General features: G+C 36.5%; 1 protein-coding gene across 4 annotated transcripts in view; it reads left to right on the top strand.

The window, feature by feature from the left end:
- Positions 1-22,256, top strand: part of TH1 (negative elongation factor complex member TH1) — a 75,248-nt gene that overhangs the window by 15,376 nt on the left and 37,616 nt on the right. For 3 of the 4 annotated variants that reach the window (XM_076532667.1, XM_076532666.1, XM_076532669.1), the window contains exon 5: positions 11,959-12,108. The exons of the other annotated variant lie outside the window; for it this stretch is intronic. In XM_076532667.1, coding sequence (XP_076388782.1) covers positions 11,959-12,108 — 150 coding nt within the window. The remainder of the gene's footprint in view (positions 1-11,958; positions 12,109-22,256) is intronic. 4 annotated transcript variants of the gene reach the window in all.

The raw sequence follows: 22,256 nt of genomic DNA, 5'->3' as shown, positions 1-22,256 counted from the left end.
CTTTCGAGCATAATCACCATACAGTATGTATAGTCTACTGTTAGGCATTTTTCTAAAGTACTTTTGGATCCCCATTTCACTTGTTTTCCGTCGAAACTAGGCAGGATTAGATTCTCGCTTTGTCGGAATCGAAACTATTCAAACTCAAGTAAAAATAAAATCAAGTTCGACTTTTGTATAAAATAATTTTCAGAAAAAAAATATACCGACTTCGAAATGCACTAAAAAGTATCAAATAATTTCTATTTCCTAATGAAGTAATTTCTATTTCATTCAATCATACAATTACGTAACAGATATGAATGAAACATATTTATTCGTTAGGTAGTATTAGGTATACAAATGAATAATCCAATTTTTCTGCTTCATTCAAGGTTTATTTTAAAAGTTACTAAATTGAATTGTTCAATCAAAGTAGTCGCCATTTCTTTCTATAACTTTAAGCCATCTTTCTGGTAACTGATGAATTCCATCTCGGAAGAATGTTACGTCTTTAGACGCGATGAAGTCGTCAAGGCATTTTCGGATCTCGTCCACTGATTGGAAGTGCATATCAGATAAGGCGTGTTGCATCGACCGGAATAGGTGATAATCTGACGGAGCAGTGTCCGGTGAATATGCCGGGTACTGCAAAACATCCCATCCAAGACTCATTATGACATCTTTTGTATTGGAAGCAATGTGTGGCCTCGCGCTGTCGTGCAACAGTTTCACTGGCCGTTCTCCTTTGCCAGTATACGGTCGTTTTCTTTCCAATGCTTGACTCAAGCAGATTAATTGTCGCTGGTAGCAATCTGCAGTAACTGTTTCACCTGGTTCTAACAACTCATAGTAAAGCACGCCCTTGATATCCCACCAAATGCATTAATTTTATAACAGCTTAAAATAATTTGGATTATTCATTTGTACACCTAATATATTAAATACATTTCAACTTTTTCGGAGGCGGCGCAAAATTAAAAGATTTTCTTGAACATGTCAACCTTTGGACAGCCGAACATAGGCAAAGCTTGTATAGCTATTTTTTTTTCTATACATATAACTCGATAGCACGCCGCGAAGTAGGTGTTAGTGCGTATAGAATGTAACTATGGTCTATCTAGCCCTTTGCGAACGGGACGGTTCGAAGTGAACCGTACCGTGGGGCCGAGCTCCTGCCGCGATAGTCATTAAAAATTGCCAGCGCATATTTCTGCTTAAACGCGGTTTTCGTTCATAGCATTCCAAGTCAAATTCTGGACATATTATATGTACATGTACAGATTTACGCGCATGCACACATGTACGCGTTTCTCGGCTCTATCAGTTGTTTTCACGGAACGCATAGTTTTAAGTTTCTCGGCCATAGCCACGCATTTACGTGGGACACATATGTACATATATGCGTTTCTCGGCTCAATCAACTGTTTTCGCCAAACGCGTATATGTGGTTCTTCGGCCAATTTGATGATTTACGCAGAACGCATATATGCTAGATTCATAGAGAATGCGACGGAAGGACTCGATCGCCGCATATACTATAAAGATAGAGCCCATCTGCCGCAAATTTGGTAATTCCCGCGTCGTGGGCTCCGTTTATAGGTTCTTAGAGCCATGGCTTCCACATGCGAACGAAGTCAATTCAATTTCATTTATATCAGAAACGTTGCGAAATGAAGATGCAGTCGTTACATTTACGTATATTACCAGATATATCTATAATGGTACGTATTCTTTCTCAGGATTTATTAATTTCCAATACGCCATACCACAATCAACTGGTTATTGGCGGCAACGTTTACTGAGGTATTTTTAATTTTGCGCCGCCTCCGAAAAAGTTGAAATGTATTTAATATACTACCTAACGAGTAAATATGTTTCATTCATATCTGTTACGTAATTGTATGATTGAATGAAATAGAAATTACTTCATTAGGAAATAGAAATTATTTTATACTTTTTAGTGCATTTCGAAGTCGGTATATTTTTTTTCTGAAAATTATTTTATTTCACGCTTTTTAGTGGAATGGGGAGAATTGTATAGGATACTGTGAGACAGTTCTTCCGGGCTTTTTTTTGTCTGCGTAAATGCCATGAGCATAATTAAGTAAAAGACAACATGGATATTCGTTTTCCAATTTCTTTTTTCGCTAATATCTTGAAAACTAAAGCTTTCTGTCAATTATGCATAAGGAAAAGGTTGTCCAGAACCATGCCCCTGACAACATATTAAAAGGACATTAAAATCATTCGAAGTTGATTTCAAAAGTTAATAACAATTTTTTTCGCTAATATCTCGAAAACTAAACATTTCCGCGAAATTTGTATATGAACAAAATTGTTCAGAATCATGTCCGTGATAAGATATTGAAAGCGCACTAAAATCGAGAAAAGTTTATTTCAAAAGTTGCCGATTTTTTTGCAATAACAACACTTTGTAATTAAAAAATGAAAAATTTTTTGATAGTGGTACCAATGGGCAGTCAGAACCTACCAGATGCAAAAGGTTTCATTCCGATCGGTCCATCCAGCTAGGCGTAATGCGCGAACATACATAGAAAAAAAAAAAAAAAAAAAAAATATACTGATCGAATTGAGTAACCTCCTCCTTTTTCGAAGTCGGTTAAAAATCACCTTAACCGACAAATACACTACAACGTTTGTAACTCCGGTTTTGAGAAGAATATATTTTTAATCATTTATTTCTTTAAATTTTGGCTTTAGTAATCAAAGTACCAACAACCCACTAGTCGGTATATCTTAGCCGCTCGAGGTATACCGGCATATCTTTGTTACGAGTTCAAACACTAACATTTTCTGTGACACTCGACGTTAGCCATACGTCGACTCATCCCCGCGTCTACTTTCCTTTGGCGCTCAGATTGATTAACAAACCTGAGTTAGCCTACTAACACTACCATAACCTAATACAGCCCCCAGCCACGCGGCTGTGACCCCTCCGGTTCGTAACAGACGTGTTGGAAAATACTACGTTTTCCAGAAGTTGTCGCTATCATTTATTTATTGTTCTGAAAATTCTGATTTCTTTTTTTCATTTTCTTTGTTTATGAGTGGTTTCTTCCTCGCAACTCTACTGTTATATCCGACCCGACGCAGCACTTTTCGTCGTGTAATGCAATTCCAAATACACTGATATCTAGTTTTTCTTTAATAGTTCGGACGATTTTACACTTTTCTCTCATAGATAATTTTTGGAGTTTACCGTTTTTTTTTTCTTTCTGCAATATTCCTTCTTTTTTATACTTGTTTATAATACTTTGTATAGTCGATCGACTTCTCCATAGTATTTTCGATATATTTCTATATGATTTATCTTCTTCATGTAACCATATAGCAATTTTTCTTCCTTTTAATCTTGTTTCATTGCATTTTTTCCCCATTTTGCAAATATTAGTGTTAAAGTGTGCTTCCCACGATTACTACTGTATACGCTAACAGAACATCATCTACTGTAATGATTACATTGATCAAAATGTCCTGATACCATTGCAATTGTTGAATTTATCAACATAAATGATAACGTACGAATACTTTTGTCCCGGCGATTTCTTACAATCTCGTCAATTTCAAGTCATATGAAGTTACTACTTTTGGGTTATTTGTTGCTATAAGTGTAATGTTTAATATGCAGCTATATATGATTAAATATACTTAACAATATAGAACATATCGTTCTTTTTATTTCTATATTGCAAATGTACGAATACTTTTGTCCTCCACTGTTTGTCTGGATCCATTCGTGATTATCAATTTCCTTTCACTGTCAATAATGGTAATTTTTTTATAAACATCTTTTATATGTAGATGTTACCGTGAAACACCGAAATCTGGAGAATGTCGACTTTCGCTGGTGAATGTCAACATTCACATAGTCGCTTGGTGTATGTCCGAAATATTTGCCGAATACCCTTATTTCTGACTTACACCGGTAAATGTCGACATTCATCATGCACTAATGGTGAATGTTGAACATGTCGGAGATTTATATTTTCTTCTCCGTAAATCAGTCGCTATAAAACGTCATAAGTGTGACGTAACTTTTGCGCCTTTCTTTCTGAGAGGAGAGACCAAGAATTTAAAACACATAGTACATTCTAAGCATACGTGTTCTTCCTCCGTGGCCTATTTTGGCGTGAGTTTCATATAGTATACTGAACAATTCTTCATTGGTAACATAATACCGTATATTCGTTTCCCCTGATTTTAATGGCACAATTAATTTCCTTTCATCATTCATTTTTAAAACGTTAAAACTTTTTAATCGTCTGTAATCCAAAGGTGTGCTGCACTTAGTTTTAGCACAAACGACTTCAGACAGTATTTTAGAGTACTTTTCTTGGGAAAAATAAAAACAATTGTCTTCTCGTTTACGCGCAATTAATGCATTTAACTTTTCAAAAAAAAGATCACGATTTACTGCAGTATCCATTCAGTATAAATTACGGTATTGAAAAAAAAAATTAAGAAAATGTTGCTCGCATCATCAAAGCTTGCATAAGATTGACAAAGCTGACAGACTCCCAGCAAAACACAGGATTTGGCGGGAGAGAGCCAGTCGCTTCTTTGTCGGTTCCTCTCTTTTGGACCTCCACCAGAGTATATCTGTGATTCTCGATACACCGGTGAGGGTCCGAATGTACAAGAATGTAATGAAATATTCGATCTTTCACCGACGTATTTGGTCTATGTTGACATTCACCGGTGAAAGTCGACATTCTCCAATTTCGGTCTTTCACGGTAACATAGATATAATAACAATAATATATGATATAATAATTACAATTTTGTCAATAGCTTATCACATCACCCCGAAGGTAGTATTGTTGATTCGTTCTTTTGTTTAAGTGGTTTTACCTACAGATATAATCCACAAATAGCTAATAAAGTCTAATAAAGATAATAAGCTATGTGACGGGGCAAGAAAACTGAAATCGAGACCATAAGCGTTTTAATTTTCAATTGATCTTCTGGGTTATTTGTACGATTCCCAGGCGCGTTGAATTTGTTCAAGAGTAGCCGGAAAGTCGCTCTGGTCGACGGACAAGCACTAGAATTGATGAAAATGATTCCCGTGCCCGGGAAACATTTACTAGGACACTATTAACTTCTTAATAGTGATCAATGAATGAATGTTGGAATAATCGGAAATCGAAAAGAGATCGCTGCTACGTGATAGCTGCGTCATGGCGGCAACGCTTTCAGTCACACCGCTTTGCGCGTACAAGAATTCTTACAAGGGATATTACCCAATCGACACACGCCGATTTTGATGCGCTTTGAGTATGATACAGAACGCATAAAAATATTTCACACGTATTTTTTTTTATCGGCCATCGTTCACATTGAAGGGGTGAAAATAGCCTTCAAAGTTAAGGGCTGAAATCATATTTTTGGGAATATCTCCGGAATGAATGAAGATAATTGGAAACTTTTTTTCTTAAATTATTGGTCTTTAAATATGAAATTTTTTTGCGTAAAAAAATTTAATAAACTTTATTTGTTTAAATAATATTTTGAAAATTAATAATTTTTGTTTAAATTTTTATACTAAATGTTGATTTATTTTTTGCAATTTTGTGTATGTAAACTATGGACTAAAATAGAGGATACGTGTTTTTGGAATTTGTTATTTGTATCAATTAGATATATAATTTAAAGTCGCCTCTTGCAAAAAGGGACAATCAGCATTTTTATTAAAAATATTATTATTTTTACAATCTTTTACAATATTCTTAACATTTCATACCTTTTCATATACCGTTCATTGATTTCTCAAAAATTATTGTAAGCATCGCAGGTATGAGTGTGACGCGGTTTGAATCACCATAGGTTTTTATGGCCAATACTGATTTTATACTTTTACAGCTATAAAGTCTTCAATCTAAATAAAATATTTAAGATTTTTAGAAACATTGAATTTTTTAAAAAACTAATTAAATTAAATTATTTTTTAACAATATTGGCAATAATATACAGATGAAAACATAAATATTATGTTTCGTGAGACAGATAAAATGATAGTACAATTCACAAACTTATAGGTCATAATCGCAGTAGAGTTACTAAATGAATAATACTGATGGTAAAAGAATGTTGTTTAAACTAACATACGATAACAGGATAACATAAATTTAATCAGAAAGTGATATAAATTATGATATAAATATAATAAGTCGCAAAAAAAGTAAATACAAATGAATTATGTATTATATGAATTATATGAAAATTAATGGAATAACAATGCTCAATTATAAGAATCGGTAAAGTACCTAATAGGAGTTGAAAAGTGAGCATGAATTTCCTCTAAAATCTTAAAAAGCATTTAAAAAATGAGTTCTGGACAAATGCGAGGTTCCACACCCCGACAAAAATGTGCAATAAAATTGCAAAAAATATTAAATTAACAACTAATATTACGAATAATTTCTATCAAGCTTTAAAAAAATGTGAACACGTGAAGCCAAAGAAATTATGTTATTTCCTCTGTTTTACTGTTATAAGGGCCTCAAAATCAATTCGGAGATGATCCTTTATTTCGCTAGACCTTTAAAAACATTTTGAATAATCCAAATTTAGTATTCATTTATGATTTTAATATTCGTCGATAAAACAAATAAAAAATATAAAATACAGTGTTTAGATATTCTTTTAATGGAAGTATATTTAGTTTTTATAATTATTGAATTATTCCTTATTAAAAATAAAAAACTAATGTACTATGGAATATTAGAACAATCAGCACATAAAAATTGGAATATATGTAAAAGAAAACGGACAAATTAATCTTGTTTTTTATGGGGAATATAGTATTTGTAGAACTCATATTAATATAACTTTTAAATAACAAATTAGATTAATTAAAGTTGGTTATTTTAAATGATAAATTACTATGAGGTATTTTCTACTGTTTTTACAGTAGATATAGTATATTATTTATTTTAAGCTTGATGTATCCTTACTACTATAATACCATAAATGTGAGGACGTGTTTACTATATTGAAAATTACAAAGTTTCATGAAATGCATGGGCTTGCTACATTTTTTTCGGAGATACTGTTTGCAGAGGCATTAAGTATGAATCTTCATCTTTAAGGGGGGATCTCTATGTAGGAAGCCGAAATTCAGCTGATTTTCAGAAATTATTTTGAAGGATACGGAATGAATAATTATTTGTAAGGTTTGGAGGACTATTTAATAAGTACTTCAACTTCATTTCTAAATTTTTTTTGTTTAAATAAAATACAAAATGGCGGAGGTACAGTATAACATGTTAGATGCGTCGCGAAGTGACTTCGAAAACGGTGTACACTCTAGCTTCTTTTCTTATTATCTGAAACAGCCAAGCAAAGAAATCTGATTGGTATATAGCTGTGATAAATGGATGCACCTAAAAAATTGAAAAAAAAAAAAAAAAAAAAAAACAAAAAAAAAATTAAAAATTGGAAAAATGACAAACCTCAGAATAAAATGTTTAAAATTTTTCCATAAAATTTTACTCTTTTTTGCAATAAAAAAATTGTTTATATTAATGATTTTAACTTATATTTAGGTTCATCCAGGAGACAGTACTTCTATGAAAATGTGTACAAAATTTCAGGCCGATTAGTTGAGTAGTTTTTGAGTAATCGTGTACACCGATATTGAATTTACCGAAAAAAAAAAGTTTCGAGATAATTGCGTTTCAAGTTTCGGTATGAAAAAAATGTATGATTTCGTGACTTACTGGCTAATCTGCTATTCCAGCACCGTATAATAATCCTTCAGCTTCCTCCAAATACTCATTTTGCTCAGCCAGCTGCTCTCTACGTGCTTTACAGACCTCTTCTGTGGACAAGGAGCTGCGCCTCCCTTGCCTCTGAATCCGGCGTTGATCGGTTTTCTCAGCATAGTTCACCGCTTGTTTTCCAATAGTTAGCTGGAGTTCTTGCATTATTCGTAGGACTGAACGATGACCTTCATTAAAGACAGAGCCTGCCATATATGCTGCAATTTCGAATATTTTCTATCCGGAATGCAAATGTTTTGGAGTTATACGCCAGACGGTCAAGTTGAAACTTTCGTTTGCGTTTTGCGTATGACCGTCTAAACATTTGTGCAGCAAATTTTCGTTTGATAATTCTTCGAAAATAGGAAGAATGTGCTGCTGTACGTCGGGCGAAGAGGTGGAGGGAGATTCAAATTTTGTGATGTTGTTCCGTGTACTTCGGCTTTCTTTCATTTGCACTTACTTTCTTTTGCTGTCGGACAATACTCGTGCCTCGGATTTTTGTCCGTTGAGCACAAATGATAATGCGTAGCCAATATTCCATTTTTCATGTCCGGAACACTGTTTACATTCCTCCTAATGGCTAATCCATAGTGAGATTGCAGCTTCTTTATTAGGGCATCTGTTAACTTTCCTTTCCTTTAAAAATTTCATGTAAATACTTCTTCCAAAACATCTGACTAAACTTTATTACAGCTATAGAAGCATTTCAAACAGGGATAGAAAATAAACAGCTCCCCGGTCATTATACGACCGAACGCCTCTCGGAGCGTCGCGAAGGCGGGTGACGGGTATAGGCTCTCACAGCAATAGTTTTATGGTTCACCCAAAATACCAATGCATTTCGTATTCTATAGGCTTCAAAGTAACTTTTTAAGCAATAAAAAAAAATGCATTTTTTGAGCCCACCTACATAGAGGTCCCCCCTTAACTTCCAGTAAGTGAAAAGTCGCTGCTATTTTTTTTTTAGTAAAAATGCAGCAGTTTAAAGTAACTTTGCTTTTATGACATATATATCACCGATATTGGTATTGTCTGATATGTATCGCGCAGAGGTTGCCAGACGAATTTTGCACATGATATAGGTCTGAAAAGAGCCGTTTTTCTGTGCGTGTGTTTAAATTCTAGTAACACGTGTTTCCTCAACGTTGTTCAATTACCTCTTGCTACCGATTACTCATGTTAATGCAAGTCCTAATTTCTTCATTTGGAATGTCATTTCATATTTTAATTGCGACTGTATCGTCGAAACTTTCCAACATGGGGAAATTTCGTGTTTCAAAATAATATCTAAAGTTGATTAAGGAAGAGGATAAATAAAACATTAGGTAGACAGAATTAAGCCTAAAAAATCATAATAATTTATTAGCTCGAATGATACGATTTAGGAGAAAAGGCTTTACGGCATAAAAACGCCTTGAAATATATATTTGATCGTGATTAAACGGTGAAAGTGTACAGTGATTGTGTATACGATGTGTATGTTGTTGAGTATGAGAGGTAATTGATTCGAGAAGTGTATAGTCCCACTCGAATTGTGTTACGATGTGTATTTGATACCCCCTTTACACTGGCATTTTTTTTTTACTCCGCACTAGGGTGGCCCTTAGCTATAGAGGTCGATTTTTTTTTCGATTTTTTCATCGTCTCACCCCCTAAAATTTTGACACTTGATGAAAAAATGATAATGTCAAAAGTGGTAAACGATACCGCTGAACGTGATGTTAAACTTATATCTGAATATAATAATCTGTTGACCAAAAATGAAGAAGAAAAACAATACATTTTACAAGTAATTGAGAATTAGAAAAGCTTTTATCCTAACGTAAGCAAATCTACATTAACACAGAATATATATTAAAGGCTACGTACAATTTAATAATGGGCTAATTTATAAGACATAACTGAAATTCCATTAAAGAATATTTTGCTTATAAGTATTTAAAAAAAATTCGTTTATAAGAGCTAATACAATCGAGATTACTGGAAAATTGATCAACTTTTGTACAAATTATATACAGCTCCCAACCATCACATTCTTTGGTAACTTAAAAGCTACGTTACATTCGTGTGTAAATGTATTGTATGTAAATATGTAAATATGTATGTGTTGTAATTGTATGTAAATGCTAGTATTACACGTGTAAAAAATTATAATTTCATTATAAAATATTCACTGATACTTTTACAATAAAATGTCACTAATATATTCGACGATAACCTGAAATTGTACAAGTTTCAAAACTTCAACTCGATTGCGGCACGGGTTCCTGTTATCCAATCATGCTGAAACTTTGACATTATCATTTTTTCATCAAGTGTCAAAATTTTGGGGGGTGAGACGATGAAAAATTCGAAAAAAAAAAAAAAAAAATCGAGCTTTATAGCTAAGGGCCACCCTAGTATACACGTCGAACGCAGGGCAAATGGTACTATTATACAGTTTACGAAAAACCAGGAAGGATTACATTTTTATTCGTCAAAAAAACTAACAATTCGTTTCTGAATATGTTATTCTTATTAAAAGCTTGAAAATTGTCAAGACATAATACTATACATAAACAAGTCTTGTGTAAAAATGTATAAGACTTTACCTCACAAAGCAGCGTGCCATTATTAGCCCTGCTAACTGCTGACGCAGTTTCTCAGCAAATCAACGCTGGTCGTCCAACTCGCGGGTTAGGTATGTAATTAGTTTTGATACGCGAGCCCCATATTCCAGTATATGGAATATTTCCATATGAAATATTAGGTCTACCGGAAAGTTCTGTCCGTTTTTAGAATTAACCTAACCATTCTAAAACGGACAGAACTTTCCGCTAGACCTAATACGTAGCGGTCGTATTGGTAACGTAAAGGGAACATACCACCAAATAATATTCTTATTACATTTTATTGAGATTTCGAATTTTTATAGTGAATGGTAATTTTTTATTTTGCACGACGGGTATACGAGGTGTGACACAAAAGTAACGAGATTAGGTCTGTAGCTTGAAAAAACAATGGAATTGGCAGCAATTGTTTTTTGTGGCATCATCCCATATACCTCCTCTATCCATGTTGCCAATTTCGATTGAATCGGTCATAGCATTTGGAAGTATTGCGTTATTTAGTGAACACGTGCAACTGCATTCTGCCGGAAAAATATCTAACGTAAAAATCGAACAGCATATAAACATCAAGTTTCTTGTAAAATTTGTTAAACTCTTTTGTAATATGTGATGAGACATGGATTTTTACCTATAACCCAGAAAGTAAGCACCAGTTAATGGAGTGGAAGTCTCCAAGATGCCCAAAACCCAAAAAAGCACGCATGTCAAAATAAAAATTCGACATTAATGGAATTGTAATGATTGAGTGGTTTCCCAGTGGTCAGACTGTTAACTAGTACTAATACATTGAAATACTAAAAAAACTTCGTGAAAAAATGAGGAAAAAAAGGCCATAGTTATGAAGCGATGGATGGTCGTTGCACCAGAACAATGCATCCGCTCACACGGCACTGTCTGCCAAGTAGTTTCTGACCAGTAAAAATATTACTGTGATGGGGCATTCTCCTTATTCACCTAATTTGGCTCCATGAGACTTTTTTTTATTTCCTAAAGTTAAATTTTGCTTAATGGGAACCCATTTCACCTCAATTAAAGAGGTTCAGGCAGAAACGGAGAATCTCCTAAAGGGACTTCCAAAAACCTCGTTCCAGAATTGTTACCAGCAATAGCAGCACCAAATGCAAAAGTGTGTGAATGCTGAAGGGGACTACTTTGAAGGTGATAATGTCACGGAGAACTGATTCTGCAGGTACAATGATTTATTGGACTAGTCTCGTTACTTTTGTGTCACACCTCGTACACGTCAAACGCACCGCAGTAGAGATTTGGTTCGACGTGTATACACGTCGAACACAGTCAACTGGTTAAAGTAGAGATTCCAAGCTTCAATTTAAAAATAAAAAACATAATTTTGCGATGATTTTTGACAGAATTACCGTCAGTTTTAGCCAATTTCTACATACAATTTTTCTATGCCATATTTCTTTTGAGCAGTGTATAAGTAACAACTTCATGTAACAATGAAAATGAAAATATCATTATTACATTTAGTTTATTTTATATCATACTTTATTTTATGATTATCTTGCTTATATTTTTAATCAGTTTCTGTTTTTCAATGTTTTTCTACTTTTTTGCAGCTTATATCTGATGCTGGTTTCCAAGGTGAAATTACAAGTATCTCAACAGCTGCGCAACAAATTGAAGTGTTTTCACGTGTTTTGAAAACTGCTATTGCTGGCTTTCTACAGAATACCGAAGATTGGCAGTCGAGTATACAAGAATGTGCGGTTAGTGATATTAATTGTAAAAATATTTATATATGTGTGTGTGTACACATATAAATATTGTTGTATATATATTTATTTTTATTTACCATTTTCAGTTCCAATATTCGATATTTAATTAGTAGTCCAGTTAACTTAATTTTTAGGGCCGTCCCAAAGTAGCAATTATACACTGGAAACAGTTTGTTGGATTTCAAGTTTGGCATATCTATAAATAATGAATAATCCGTTATTCACGGATAACAAATAATTCTTTATGTGCGTAACTGACTTATTTAAAGTTACATGATAAATCTGTATATCGATCGTACACAATGTCGGAATAAGATCTTTAATGCCTTTAAGCATTTATATTAAGCTTCCTTACGCATACACCGGTTGTACATTCTAACGCAACAAACGATATTTTATACTGTTCCGAAGAACTTACAAAAAGGTGTTTTCCCAGTTTACCACAAAAAATTTATTTTTTATGACATTACTTTTTATTAATCATTATATCTTATTCGTATTATTAATTATTTATATTGTTTGCAGTATTCTTAATTCATAATGATTTCATTTTACGTCAGCAAATTCAATTGGCACCAATAGCATTTAAAAAATAGTTCAGTAACAAAATTCTTCACATATACTATATTACCATTATTACTGGCTTTATTATTACCTTTTAATATTTTTAGTAAAAGTATATTATCACAAAGTTTTCTTTAGTTTTATAATTGAACAATTCCGGTGTTACTTTCTCTCAAGAATTAGTTGGAAATTTTGCCCTTTAACGCGTTAAAAACTATATCAGTCACTAAGAACTGCCTTTTCGTTTCAATGACGCCCAAACCGGCAATATTAGGGTCAATAAATAAATTTTATAATTATAATAGCATTTGTTAAAATATTCTAAGCAATACGTGGTATTGACTTTCCATGTGTTACGAAAAGTGACGATCTATTTAATTAACTTTCTGACAGTAATGCGATCAAATGTTCTTACATTTGTAATGTTTCTGAAGTTAGGCTGAGAAGTTAATAGCGCTCATGAGATAAAGAGGGGTTTTTATCCATTCAACGACTCGATTTTATAATAACTATATCTAAAGAAATGTTGGTTTCGTGTTGTGGGCTGTTAAGGAGTGAAATCCATAGGTCAATACCTTTCCATAATTAGGTTTATTCAATTAGCTAACGAGAATAATGAATATTACAATTAACATTTATTACTGCAAAAGTATAAAAAGTATATGTATTTGATATTATAATTTCCTGTAATGAATGAATTTAGCAAAAGAACAAGATAAACTTTTATAGCGTAATATTAAATTAATGTACGAGGTCTGTCCCAAAAGTATCCGACCTTCCTTCATATTTCCTTGCTGGTGTTATCCTGCGTCATCAGGCTGGTGGCATCCTTCGAAGTAGTCCCCATTTGATTGTAGAATACTCTGCCAACGACTTTTCTACTTATGGAAACAGTCCTGGAACTCGTTTTTCGGAATAGCCTTTAGAGCTTTCGTCGTATTAGTTTCGACCGTTTCTTTATCGTCGAATCGGTGTCTTTTGAGTGGCATTTTCAATCTTCGAAACAATAAAAAATCGCAGGAAGCTACATCAGAACTGTAGGGAGGCTGATAGAGCTGTATGACTTTGTGCTTCGTCAAATATTGTTGCACAAGATTCGATGCATGCGCTGGTGCGTTATCGTGATGAAGAAACCAATCACCGCTTGACCAAAACTGAGGCCAAAACTAGTTTTCGGTATTGGAAGATCACATTCTAGTTCTCGCACAGTCAATCGACGATTTTTGTTGATCGCAAGTCGCACACGTTCAATATTATTAAGTCTTGTTGTCGTGGAAGGCCGCCCGCCCAGAGCGTGGGTTACTATCAACAGATGTGCGGCCATCTTTGAACCGCTTATACCACTCTTTGATTTGTGTGTTGCTCATATACTCATCCCCAAATGCCTTGTTCATCATATCGATGGTTTCCGCACAACTCTTTTCGAGTTTTAAGAAAAATTTGATGCAAATTCGTTGCTCTGATCCTTCCCTCATTTTTCACAACAGCAGAATGCGACGAACGTAAAAAACGCTTCGTACAGAAATGCACGTTGCACATGAACTAAGGCGTCCCGACGAAAACTACGATATCGTGGGAGTTCGTAAAGCTTTGCAGTTGATACTCATACCCGGCAAATGACGCTAAAATTGTCAGGTGCGAAGAAATTAAAGAAGGTCGGATACTTTTGGGACAGACCTCGTATAATCTGTGAATGTTAAATGAATCCACTTGAACATAAACGCAATTCGCCAGTTAATTATCTCGGAATCTAGCCTCTAGAATGTTGCAATGAGTCCTACGCGGCTTCTGATTTCGTTTCTAAACTGAATTTGCTACAAAATTAGAAATTTTAATCGAATAACTAAAGCGCTTATAGTCGACTACAAGGACGATACGCAAGATACGCTATTTTACAAAGGTTTATTGAAATCCTAACTTGTGTCAGAACAATAATTTTTAATTTAAAAATTATTAATTGAAGTTTCAATCGATTATTAATTCCATACAGTACAGTTACTCTTTAGTCGCCCTTAAATTGCCCTTTTCGTCAGAACATGAATTGACACTCAATTCAGATCACTTAACTGGGGAGCACGCTTTCACCAGCTGTTATAACCCAACGATACTGGAAATAGATGAACAACCAAGCTACCCAAAACACACAGGCTACAGAAACCAAGTCGCGCAAATAAGAAGCCTGAGAAGTTAGAAATTCGATAAAAATATTTAACACGTTCCCTGCCGGACCGTTTTTTGAACACTTTCCGTTTTTTGAACTGTGGCGCATACGCCCCACGCTTTAGACTTGTGTTTTTTTTATTTGGCATATACTTTACTATGATTAAAATAATGCAAAAATCATAATCATCAAGGGAAGGATATACATTTTAAGATGCATAATACACAAAAGCAATAAATTTATTTTTCTAGGAATTAGTTTAACAAATACCTGGCTAAACATTACTCTACTAAGCGGCTTGCCCGGCCTGAACGGAAAGTTCAGCGTGGGGCGCATACGCCCCACGCGGCACGGAACGTGTTAATAGAGTGGCTGTACCGCTTTCGATTTGATGTCTCAGACTTTCCTGTTGCTGAGCATAGCACTCTCCAGTTGGTGTTTCAGATACAAGATCTCTCAAATGGGGAGCTCGTTTTTGTTAGCTGCTATAACCCAGCGATCAAATATCCAGATGGCTTACATATGCTGTCCAGTCTAGACATAAAAATAATTTTCGGAAAAAAAATACACCGACTTCGAAATGCACTAAAAAGTATAAAATAATTTCTATTTCCTAATGAAGTAATTTCTATTTCTCTGAATCATACAATTACGTCACAGATATGAATTAAACCTATTTACTCGTTAGGTAGTATATTAAATACATTTCAACCTTTTCGAAGGCGGCGCAAAAATAAAAGATTTTCTTGAACATGTTAACCTTTGGACAGCCGAACATAGGCAAAGCTTGTATAGCTATTTTTTTTTCTGTACATATAATTCGACAGCACGCCGCGAAGTAGGTGTTAGTGCGTATAGAATGTAACTATGGTCTATCTAGCCCTTTGCGGACGGGACGGTTCGAAGTGAACCGTGGGGCCGAGCTCCTGCCGCGATAGTCATTAAAAATTGCCGGCGTATATTTCTGCCTAAACGCGGTTTTCGTTCATAGCATTCCAAGTCATATTCTGGACATATTATATATACATGCACAGATTTACGTGCATGAACACATGTACGCGTTTCTCGGCTCAATCAACTGTTTTCGCCAAACGCAAGTATGAGTTCTTCGGCCAATTTGATGATTTACGCAGAACGCATATATGCGGCGGTAGTCCGCAAAGGGCTATATTCATAGAGTATGCGACGGAAAGACTCGACCGCCGCATATACTATAAAGCTAGAGCGCATCTGTCGCAAATTTGGTAATTCCCGCGTCGTGGGCTCCGTTTATAGGTTCTTAGATCCATGGCTTCTACACGCGAACGAAGTCGATTCAATTTCATTTATATCAGAAACGTTGATCAAATGAAGATGCAGACATTACATTTACGTATATTACCAGGTATATCTATAATGGTTCGTATTCTTCCTCGGGATTTATTAATTTCCAATACGCCATACCACAATCAACTGGTTATTGGCAGCAACGTTTACTGAGGTATTTTTAATTTTGCGCCGCCTCCGAAAAGGTAGAAATGTATTTAATATACTACCTAACGAGTAAATAGGTTTAATTCATATCTGTGACGTAATTGTATGATTGAATGAAATAGAAATTACTTCATTAGGAAATAGAAATTATTTTATACTTTTTAGTGCATTTCGAAGTCGGTGTATTTTTTTTCCGAAAATTATTTTATTTAACGCTTTTTAGTGGAATGGGGAGAATTGTATAGGATACTGTGAGACAGTTCTTCCAGGCTTTTTTTGACTGCGTAAATGCCATGAGCATAATTAAGTAAAAGACAACATGGATATTCGTTTTTCAACTTTTTTGCAACAATAATCCTTTGCAACTAAAAAATGAAAAAATTTTTGATAATGGTATCAATGGGGAGTTAGACTCCACAAGATGCGAAAAGCTTTGTTCCGATCGGACCACCCACCTAGCAAAAACCGCCGAACATGCATAGAAAAAATAATCCTTTGCAACTAAAAAATAAAAAAAATGTTTGTTAGAACGGTAGGGAGACTTTACCAAGCAATGGGAATAATACACCAACGTCAACGTGAACTCATCTTGCTGCATAAGTTGCGTGTCAAAGCGGCAAAGCTTAGTTAGTGTTTTGGTACAGTGCATTGTAATTGCCCTTTCTTGTCTTTCCCGTGCATAGCACGGGGCGTTCCACTAATAATAATAACAATAGTTATTCGCTAATACCACGAAAACTAGAGCTTACCGCCAATTATGCATAAGGAAAAACTCGTTTAGAATCATGCTACTAATAACGTATTAGAAGGACATAAAAATCGTTCGAAGTTGGCTTCAAAAGTTAACAACAATTTCTGTAATATCTCGAAAGCAAAAGCTTTCCGTCAATTTCGCAAGAGGAAAAAGTTGTCCAGAACCACGCCCCTAACAACATATTCAAAGCACATTAAAATAATTCGACGTTGATTTCAAAAGTTAATACCAATTTTTTTCGCTAATATCTCGAAAACTAAACATTTCCGCGAAATTTGTATATGAATAAAATTGCACAGAATCATGTCCGCGATAAGATATTGAAAGCGCACTAAAATCGAGAAAAGTTTATTTTAAAAGTTGCCGGTTTTTCTGCAATAACAACACTTTGCAATTAAAAAATGAAAAATTTTTTGATAATGGTACCAATGGGGAGTCAGCACCTACCATATGCAAAAGGTTTCATTCCGATCGGTCCATCCAGCTAGGCGCAATGCTCGAACATACATAGAGAAAAGAAAGAAGTTGCCGATTTTTTTGCAATAACAACACTTTGCAATTAAAAAATGAAAAATTTTTTGATAATGGTACCAATGGGGAGTCAGCTCCTACCATATGCAAAACGTTTCATTCCGATCGGTCCATCCAGTTAGGCGTAATCGGCGAACATACATAGGAAAAAAAAAAAAAAAAAAAATATACTGGTCGAATTGAGTAACCTCCTCCTTTTTCGAAGTCGGTTAAAAAATCTTTTTCGTTTTTAGCAGCAAAAACTGTTTCGTGTTATACTGCTCTTAGGAGGTCCAGTTTGTGCTACTTTGAAAATAGTTCTGCACCCTATGAGTATTCCGCTTGCTCCTTTATACCCCAAAAATTCGCAGTTTGCCTTTCACTTTTCAAAGCTACGCAAGTTACCTCTATACTAAATGCATATAATTTTTACATATATGTAATTAGAAAGGGGCAAAGAATATATCGAATTACAATATTATTAAATTATAATATTATGTTAAAATCGTTAAATATTAATCAGAATATTTGCTTCATTAATTAATATCTACATAAATAATTACAAATTACAGTTATTACAGTTATTACAGTAAATTACAGTTACAAATCACAGAGTGATCGCGCATATATTACAATATCGTCTAGGTAGACGAACAATTCATGACCTTGTAAACCTGTTAGCACAGCGTCCATCAAACGCTGGAAAGTCGCGGGGGCGTTTCGCAGTCCGAAGGGCATTCTATTATACTGATAGTGTCCAAAAGGTGTGGAAAAGGCGGTTTTCTCGGCGTCGTTTTTGTCCATACCGATTTGGTGAAAACCACTCTTGAGATCGAATACACTAAAGTATTTGGCGTTGCCTAATTGGTCAAGTATTTCTAAAATACTGGGGAGCGGATAAGCGTCTGGGATGGATTTTTCGTTGAGTGCGCGAAAATCAATGACCATCCTCCAGTGTTTGTTCCCTTGCTCGTCGGGTTTTTTTGGAACTATCCATAAAGGGCTGTTGTAAGGTGAGGTAGATGGTTCAACGATACCATTGTCTAAAAGCTCTTTCATCTGCTTATCTATTTCGCTTTTGTGGATAGGTGGATATCTATACTGCTTAACATTAATTGGAACTGTATCAGTAGTGGGAATTTTATGTTCGACGACAGTGGTCTTCCCAAGCCTGTCGCCTTCGAGGTGGAAGAGATCATAGTTGTCTGTCACTAAATTTTGGACATGCTCGGTCTCTTCGGAATTTAAATGATCGGTCGCGATGCTACTATATATTTCTTTGATACGTTGCGTTGGGCTTCGTTGGCCTATAAGATTAATCTTTTGGTTCGCGAGATTTGAATTTTTCGTCGCCTCGGCGTACGATCTAGAGTTTGCGTCGTCGTTAGTGGAAGTAGAAAAATTGTCCGTCGGGTCTACGTTACTGGAGATTATCTCGACCTCTTCCAATTCGAAGATCGGCATGGAAAATTGAGCATCAGATTCGGATGTATTTATACATCTTAGGACTGATTTACCGTTCTGGCTCCGTATGAGACTGTCGAAAACGTGAACACCCGGGGCTATTTCCTGGCGGGGGACGTATCCGATGCACGGGCCTTTGGTGAGTATAGGAATTGTAGTTACTGACCTCTTTGTAACGTAAACTTGGTTAGCACGGTTGCAAAAGGGAATAATACCACCCTTCCATGTGACATGATTTTTTGTATACGAGATTTCAGCGCCCTGGCTGAGGAAAGTGTTCCCTAAAATGCCATCCATGGGTACTGGAAAATCGTCCGACACGACTTGGAAATTGGAGCTTACTCCGAAAAATGAAATGTTTGTCGAACCGATAGTCGGTACGCGAGTGCTAGTTATTCCAGCGATATTTATTTTTCCGTTAGTATTGATAAGAGTGTCCTTGTTTAACGAGCCAATTTTTATAAGACTGGGTTCTGCACCAGTATCAATCATGAATTTACATTCATGCAACAATTCGGGGGCTGAAAGTTTGACCTGCGGAATTACGTCCTCGTTGACTCCGATGACGGAGATTCTAGGATTTCGTTCGATATCGGGCGGACCGGTTTCGCGTTTACTGCTTCCTCCCGGTGACGATCCGTGTTTCTCGGGAGGAACTGTTCGTTTCCCGAACGGTTCTGATTCGCGAAAGCGCGTTTACGACATTGATGGATGTCGTGTCCTAAAAATCCGCAATAAAAGCACGTCGGTGCGGGGCCTTTCGGGCGCGCGTTTTCGAGCTGACGCGGTCCGGTGTCGCGGTTATCACTGCGGTATGCTGATCTGTTGTCAACACGTTGGGGTGGTTCGGCGCGGTGTGTATCTTCGCGGCGTTCTGGAATATAATCCGTGCGATAAGGGGGACCGGAGCGGTATCTCGGCTCGACTTTGTAGCGCGGTGGTTCTTCACGTGCGTAACGTTGCGGAGTGGAGGAACGATATGTATCGCGTGCCGGAGTGATTGGTCTACGCGGTGGTGATGTGTATCGACGCTCTGGAATTTTATCTCGCGCCTCCGAAAATTGCACACGGCGAGTTTCAACGTGCAGTTTATCATAACGTTGCTTATCTAACTGTAACTGTTTGTAGGCTCGGATTGCCTCATCAAACACGCGGGATACGGGGTGATCGCGTAGTGGTCTTATCTCCGGCCGAATGCTCGGGATTAATCCATCGATAAAACTATTCACTACCAATGTCTCGAGTTCGGCTATGGGCATCGTGTGAAAGTCTTCGATTGCGTCGCGTAAATCTTTTACTCGGCTTGTATAATCAAGGATATGTTCGTCAATACCCATGTAAATGTTCGCGATTTCTCCGCGATAATGGTCGACTGTTCGGTTCGGGCCGAAAACTTCCTTTAAGCGGTTACATAGCGTGGTTACATCGTCTATGCATTCGTCTTCTGTAGCGATGGCGGCACGTTCACGTAATCGCGTAGAAATTAATTTTACGAGGGCTCGTTCACCCTGAGTTGGTACAATATCGCGGGCGCGTCGACATGCGCGTGTGAATTGTAAGACGGAAATGTTACTTCCGTCGAATATGGGGATAGTATTTACCGCTTCGCGGAGCGTATATTCCCAAGGCTCGGTAGCCATTGGTGGTGACGGGGGTGTCGCGAGGGTGGAAGGTACCGCGGGACTCGGTTGTACGTTATCCTTGTTTCGTACGTGGGTTAACAAAATATGATGCGGGATATACTCGTGATCTCGCACTTTAATCGCAACTTCCGTGTCGATTTCCTCGATCGGTGAGGAGACGCGGAAGGGTACGGTATCTGTATCGCTTTCGTCGTCGCTAACTAAATCTATGACCTCAATTTCAGGGTCCACAGCATTGCTTACGATATTTCCTACAGTCTCTTTATTAAAATTATCGTTCGCGTCGTTTAAAACTTCTGTTCTTGACTCTTCTTGGACTTGATCGTCAAAGGTCGGCACTGCGTCAATTAGTTCTGGAGCAGCGCATGTGTTCGAACTTGCGGCGAATTCACGCGCAGGGTCTAATAACAGCGACCGTTCCAAAATTTTTCGACGTTTCGCCTGGACTCTTTTACCGGCACGACAGCCTCGTGTTCTCTTCTGTTTAGTCTGACTCGAATGAAATAAACTTAAAAGTTAGATAATTGAAATGCAAAAGAAAAAATAACTGAATTTATTGTATTAAAGGTTGAACTGTAGCCGTACCTGCATTATGCAGCAATCGACTTAGTCGCAGCTGTTAAGCGCAAGGCTAGTCGTTCGCGCTAGTCACTGATGCGAAGACCGGAGGAAAATATGACAATCTAAATTGCGGTTTGAAAACTTCAACTAAAGGTTCCGAGTGACGACACTGTACTGGAGCGTGCCCTGGGGCTAGCTGTTGTCCTGTCGAGTGCGGGAGGTAGACTGAGATATATTTTGACGCGCGATTAGTCACTTTAACTCGTGAACACAATAAGAAAAATCACTTTGTCACTTGGAAGGTAACACCATGCCACATTCGCCGGGGTGATTGTAAATATACGAGGTCTGTCCCAAAAGTATCCGACCTTCTTTAATTTCTTCGCACCTGACAATTTTAGCGTCATTTGCCGGGTATGAGTATCAACTGCAAAGCTTTACGAACTCCCACGATATCATAGTTTTCGTCGGGACGCCTTAGTTCATGTGCAACGTGCATTTCTGTACGAAGCGTTTTTTACGTTCGTCGCATTCTGCTGTTGTGAAAAATGAGGGAAAGATCAGAGCAACGAATTTGCATCAAATTTTCCTTAAAACTCGAAAAGAGTTGTGCGGAAACCATCGATATGATGAACAAGGCATTTGGGGATGAGTATATGAGCAACACACAAATCAAAGAGTGGTATAAGCGGTTCAAAGATGGCCGCACATCTGTTGATAGTAACCCACGCTCTGGGCGGGCGGCCTTCCACGACAACAAGACTTAATAATATTGAACGTGTGCGACTTGCGATCAACAAAAATCGTCGATTGACTGTGCGAGAACTAGAATGTGATCTTCCAATACCGAAAACTAGTTTTGGCCTCAGTTTTGGTCAAGCGGTGATTGGTTTCTTCATCACGATAACGCACCAGCGCATGCATCGAATCTTGTGCAACAATATTTGACGAAGCACAAAGTCATACAGCTCTATCAGCCTCCCTACAGTTCTGATGTAGCTTCCTGCGA

Source organism: Megachile rotundata, chromosome 6 (genome assembly GCF_050947335.1).
Source record: "Megachile rotundata isolate GNS110a chromosome 6, iyMegRotu1, whole genome shotgun sequence".
Classification (NCBI taxonomy): domain Eukaryota; kingdom Metazoa; phylum Arthropoda; class Insecta; order Hymenoptera; family Megachilidae; genus Megachile; species Megachile rotundata.
Note: the sequence above shows the minus strand (reverse complement) of the source record. Positions and strands in the feature narration are given on the sequence as shown.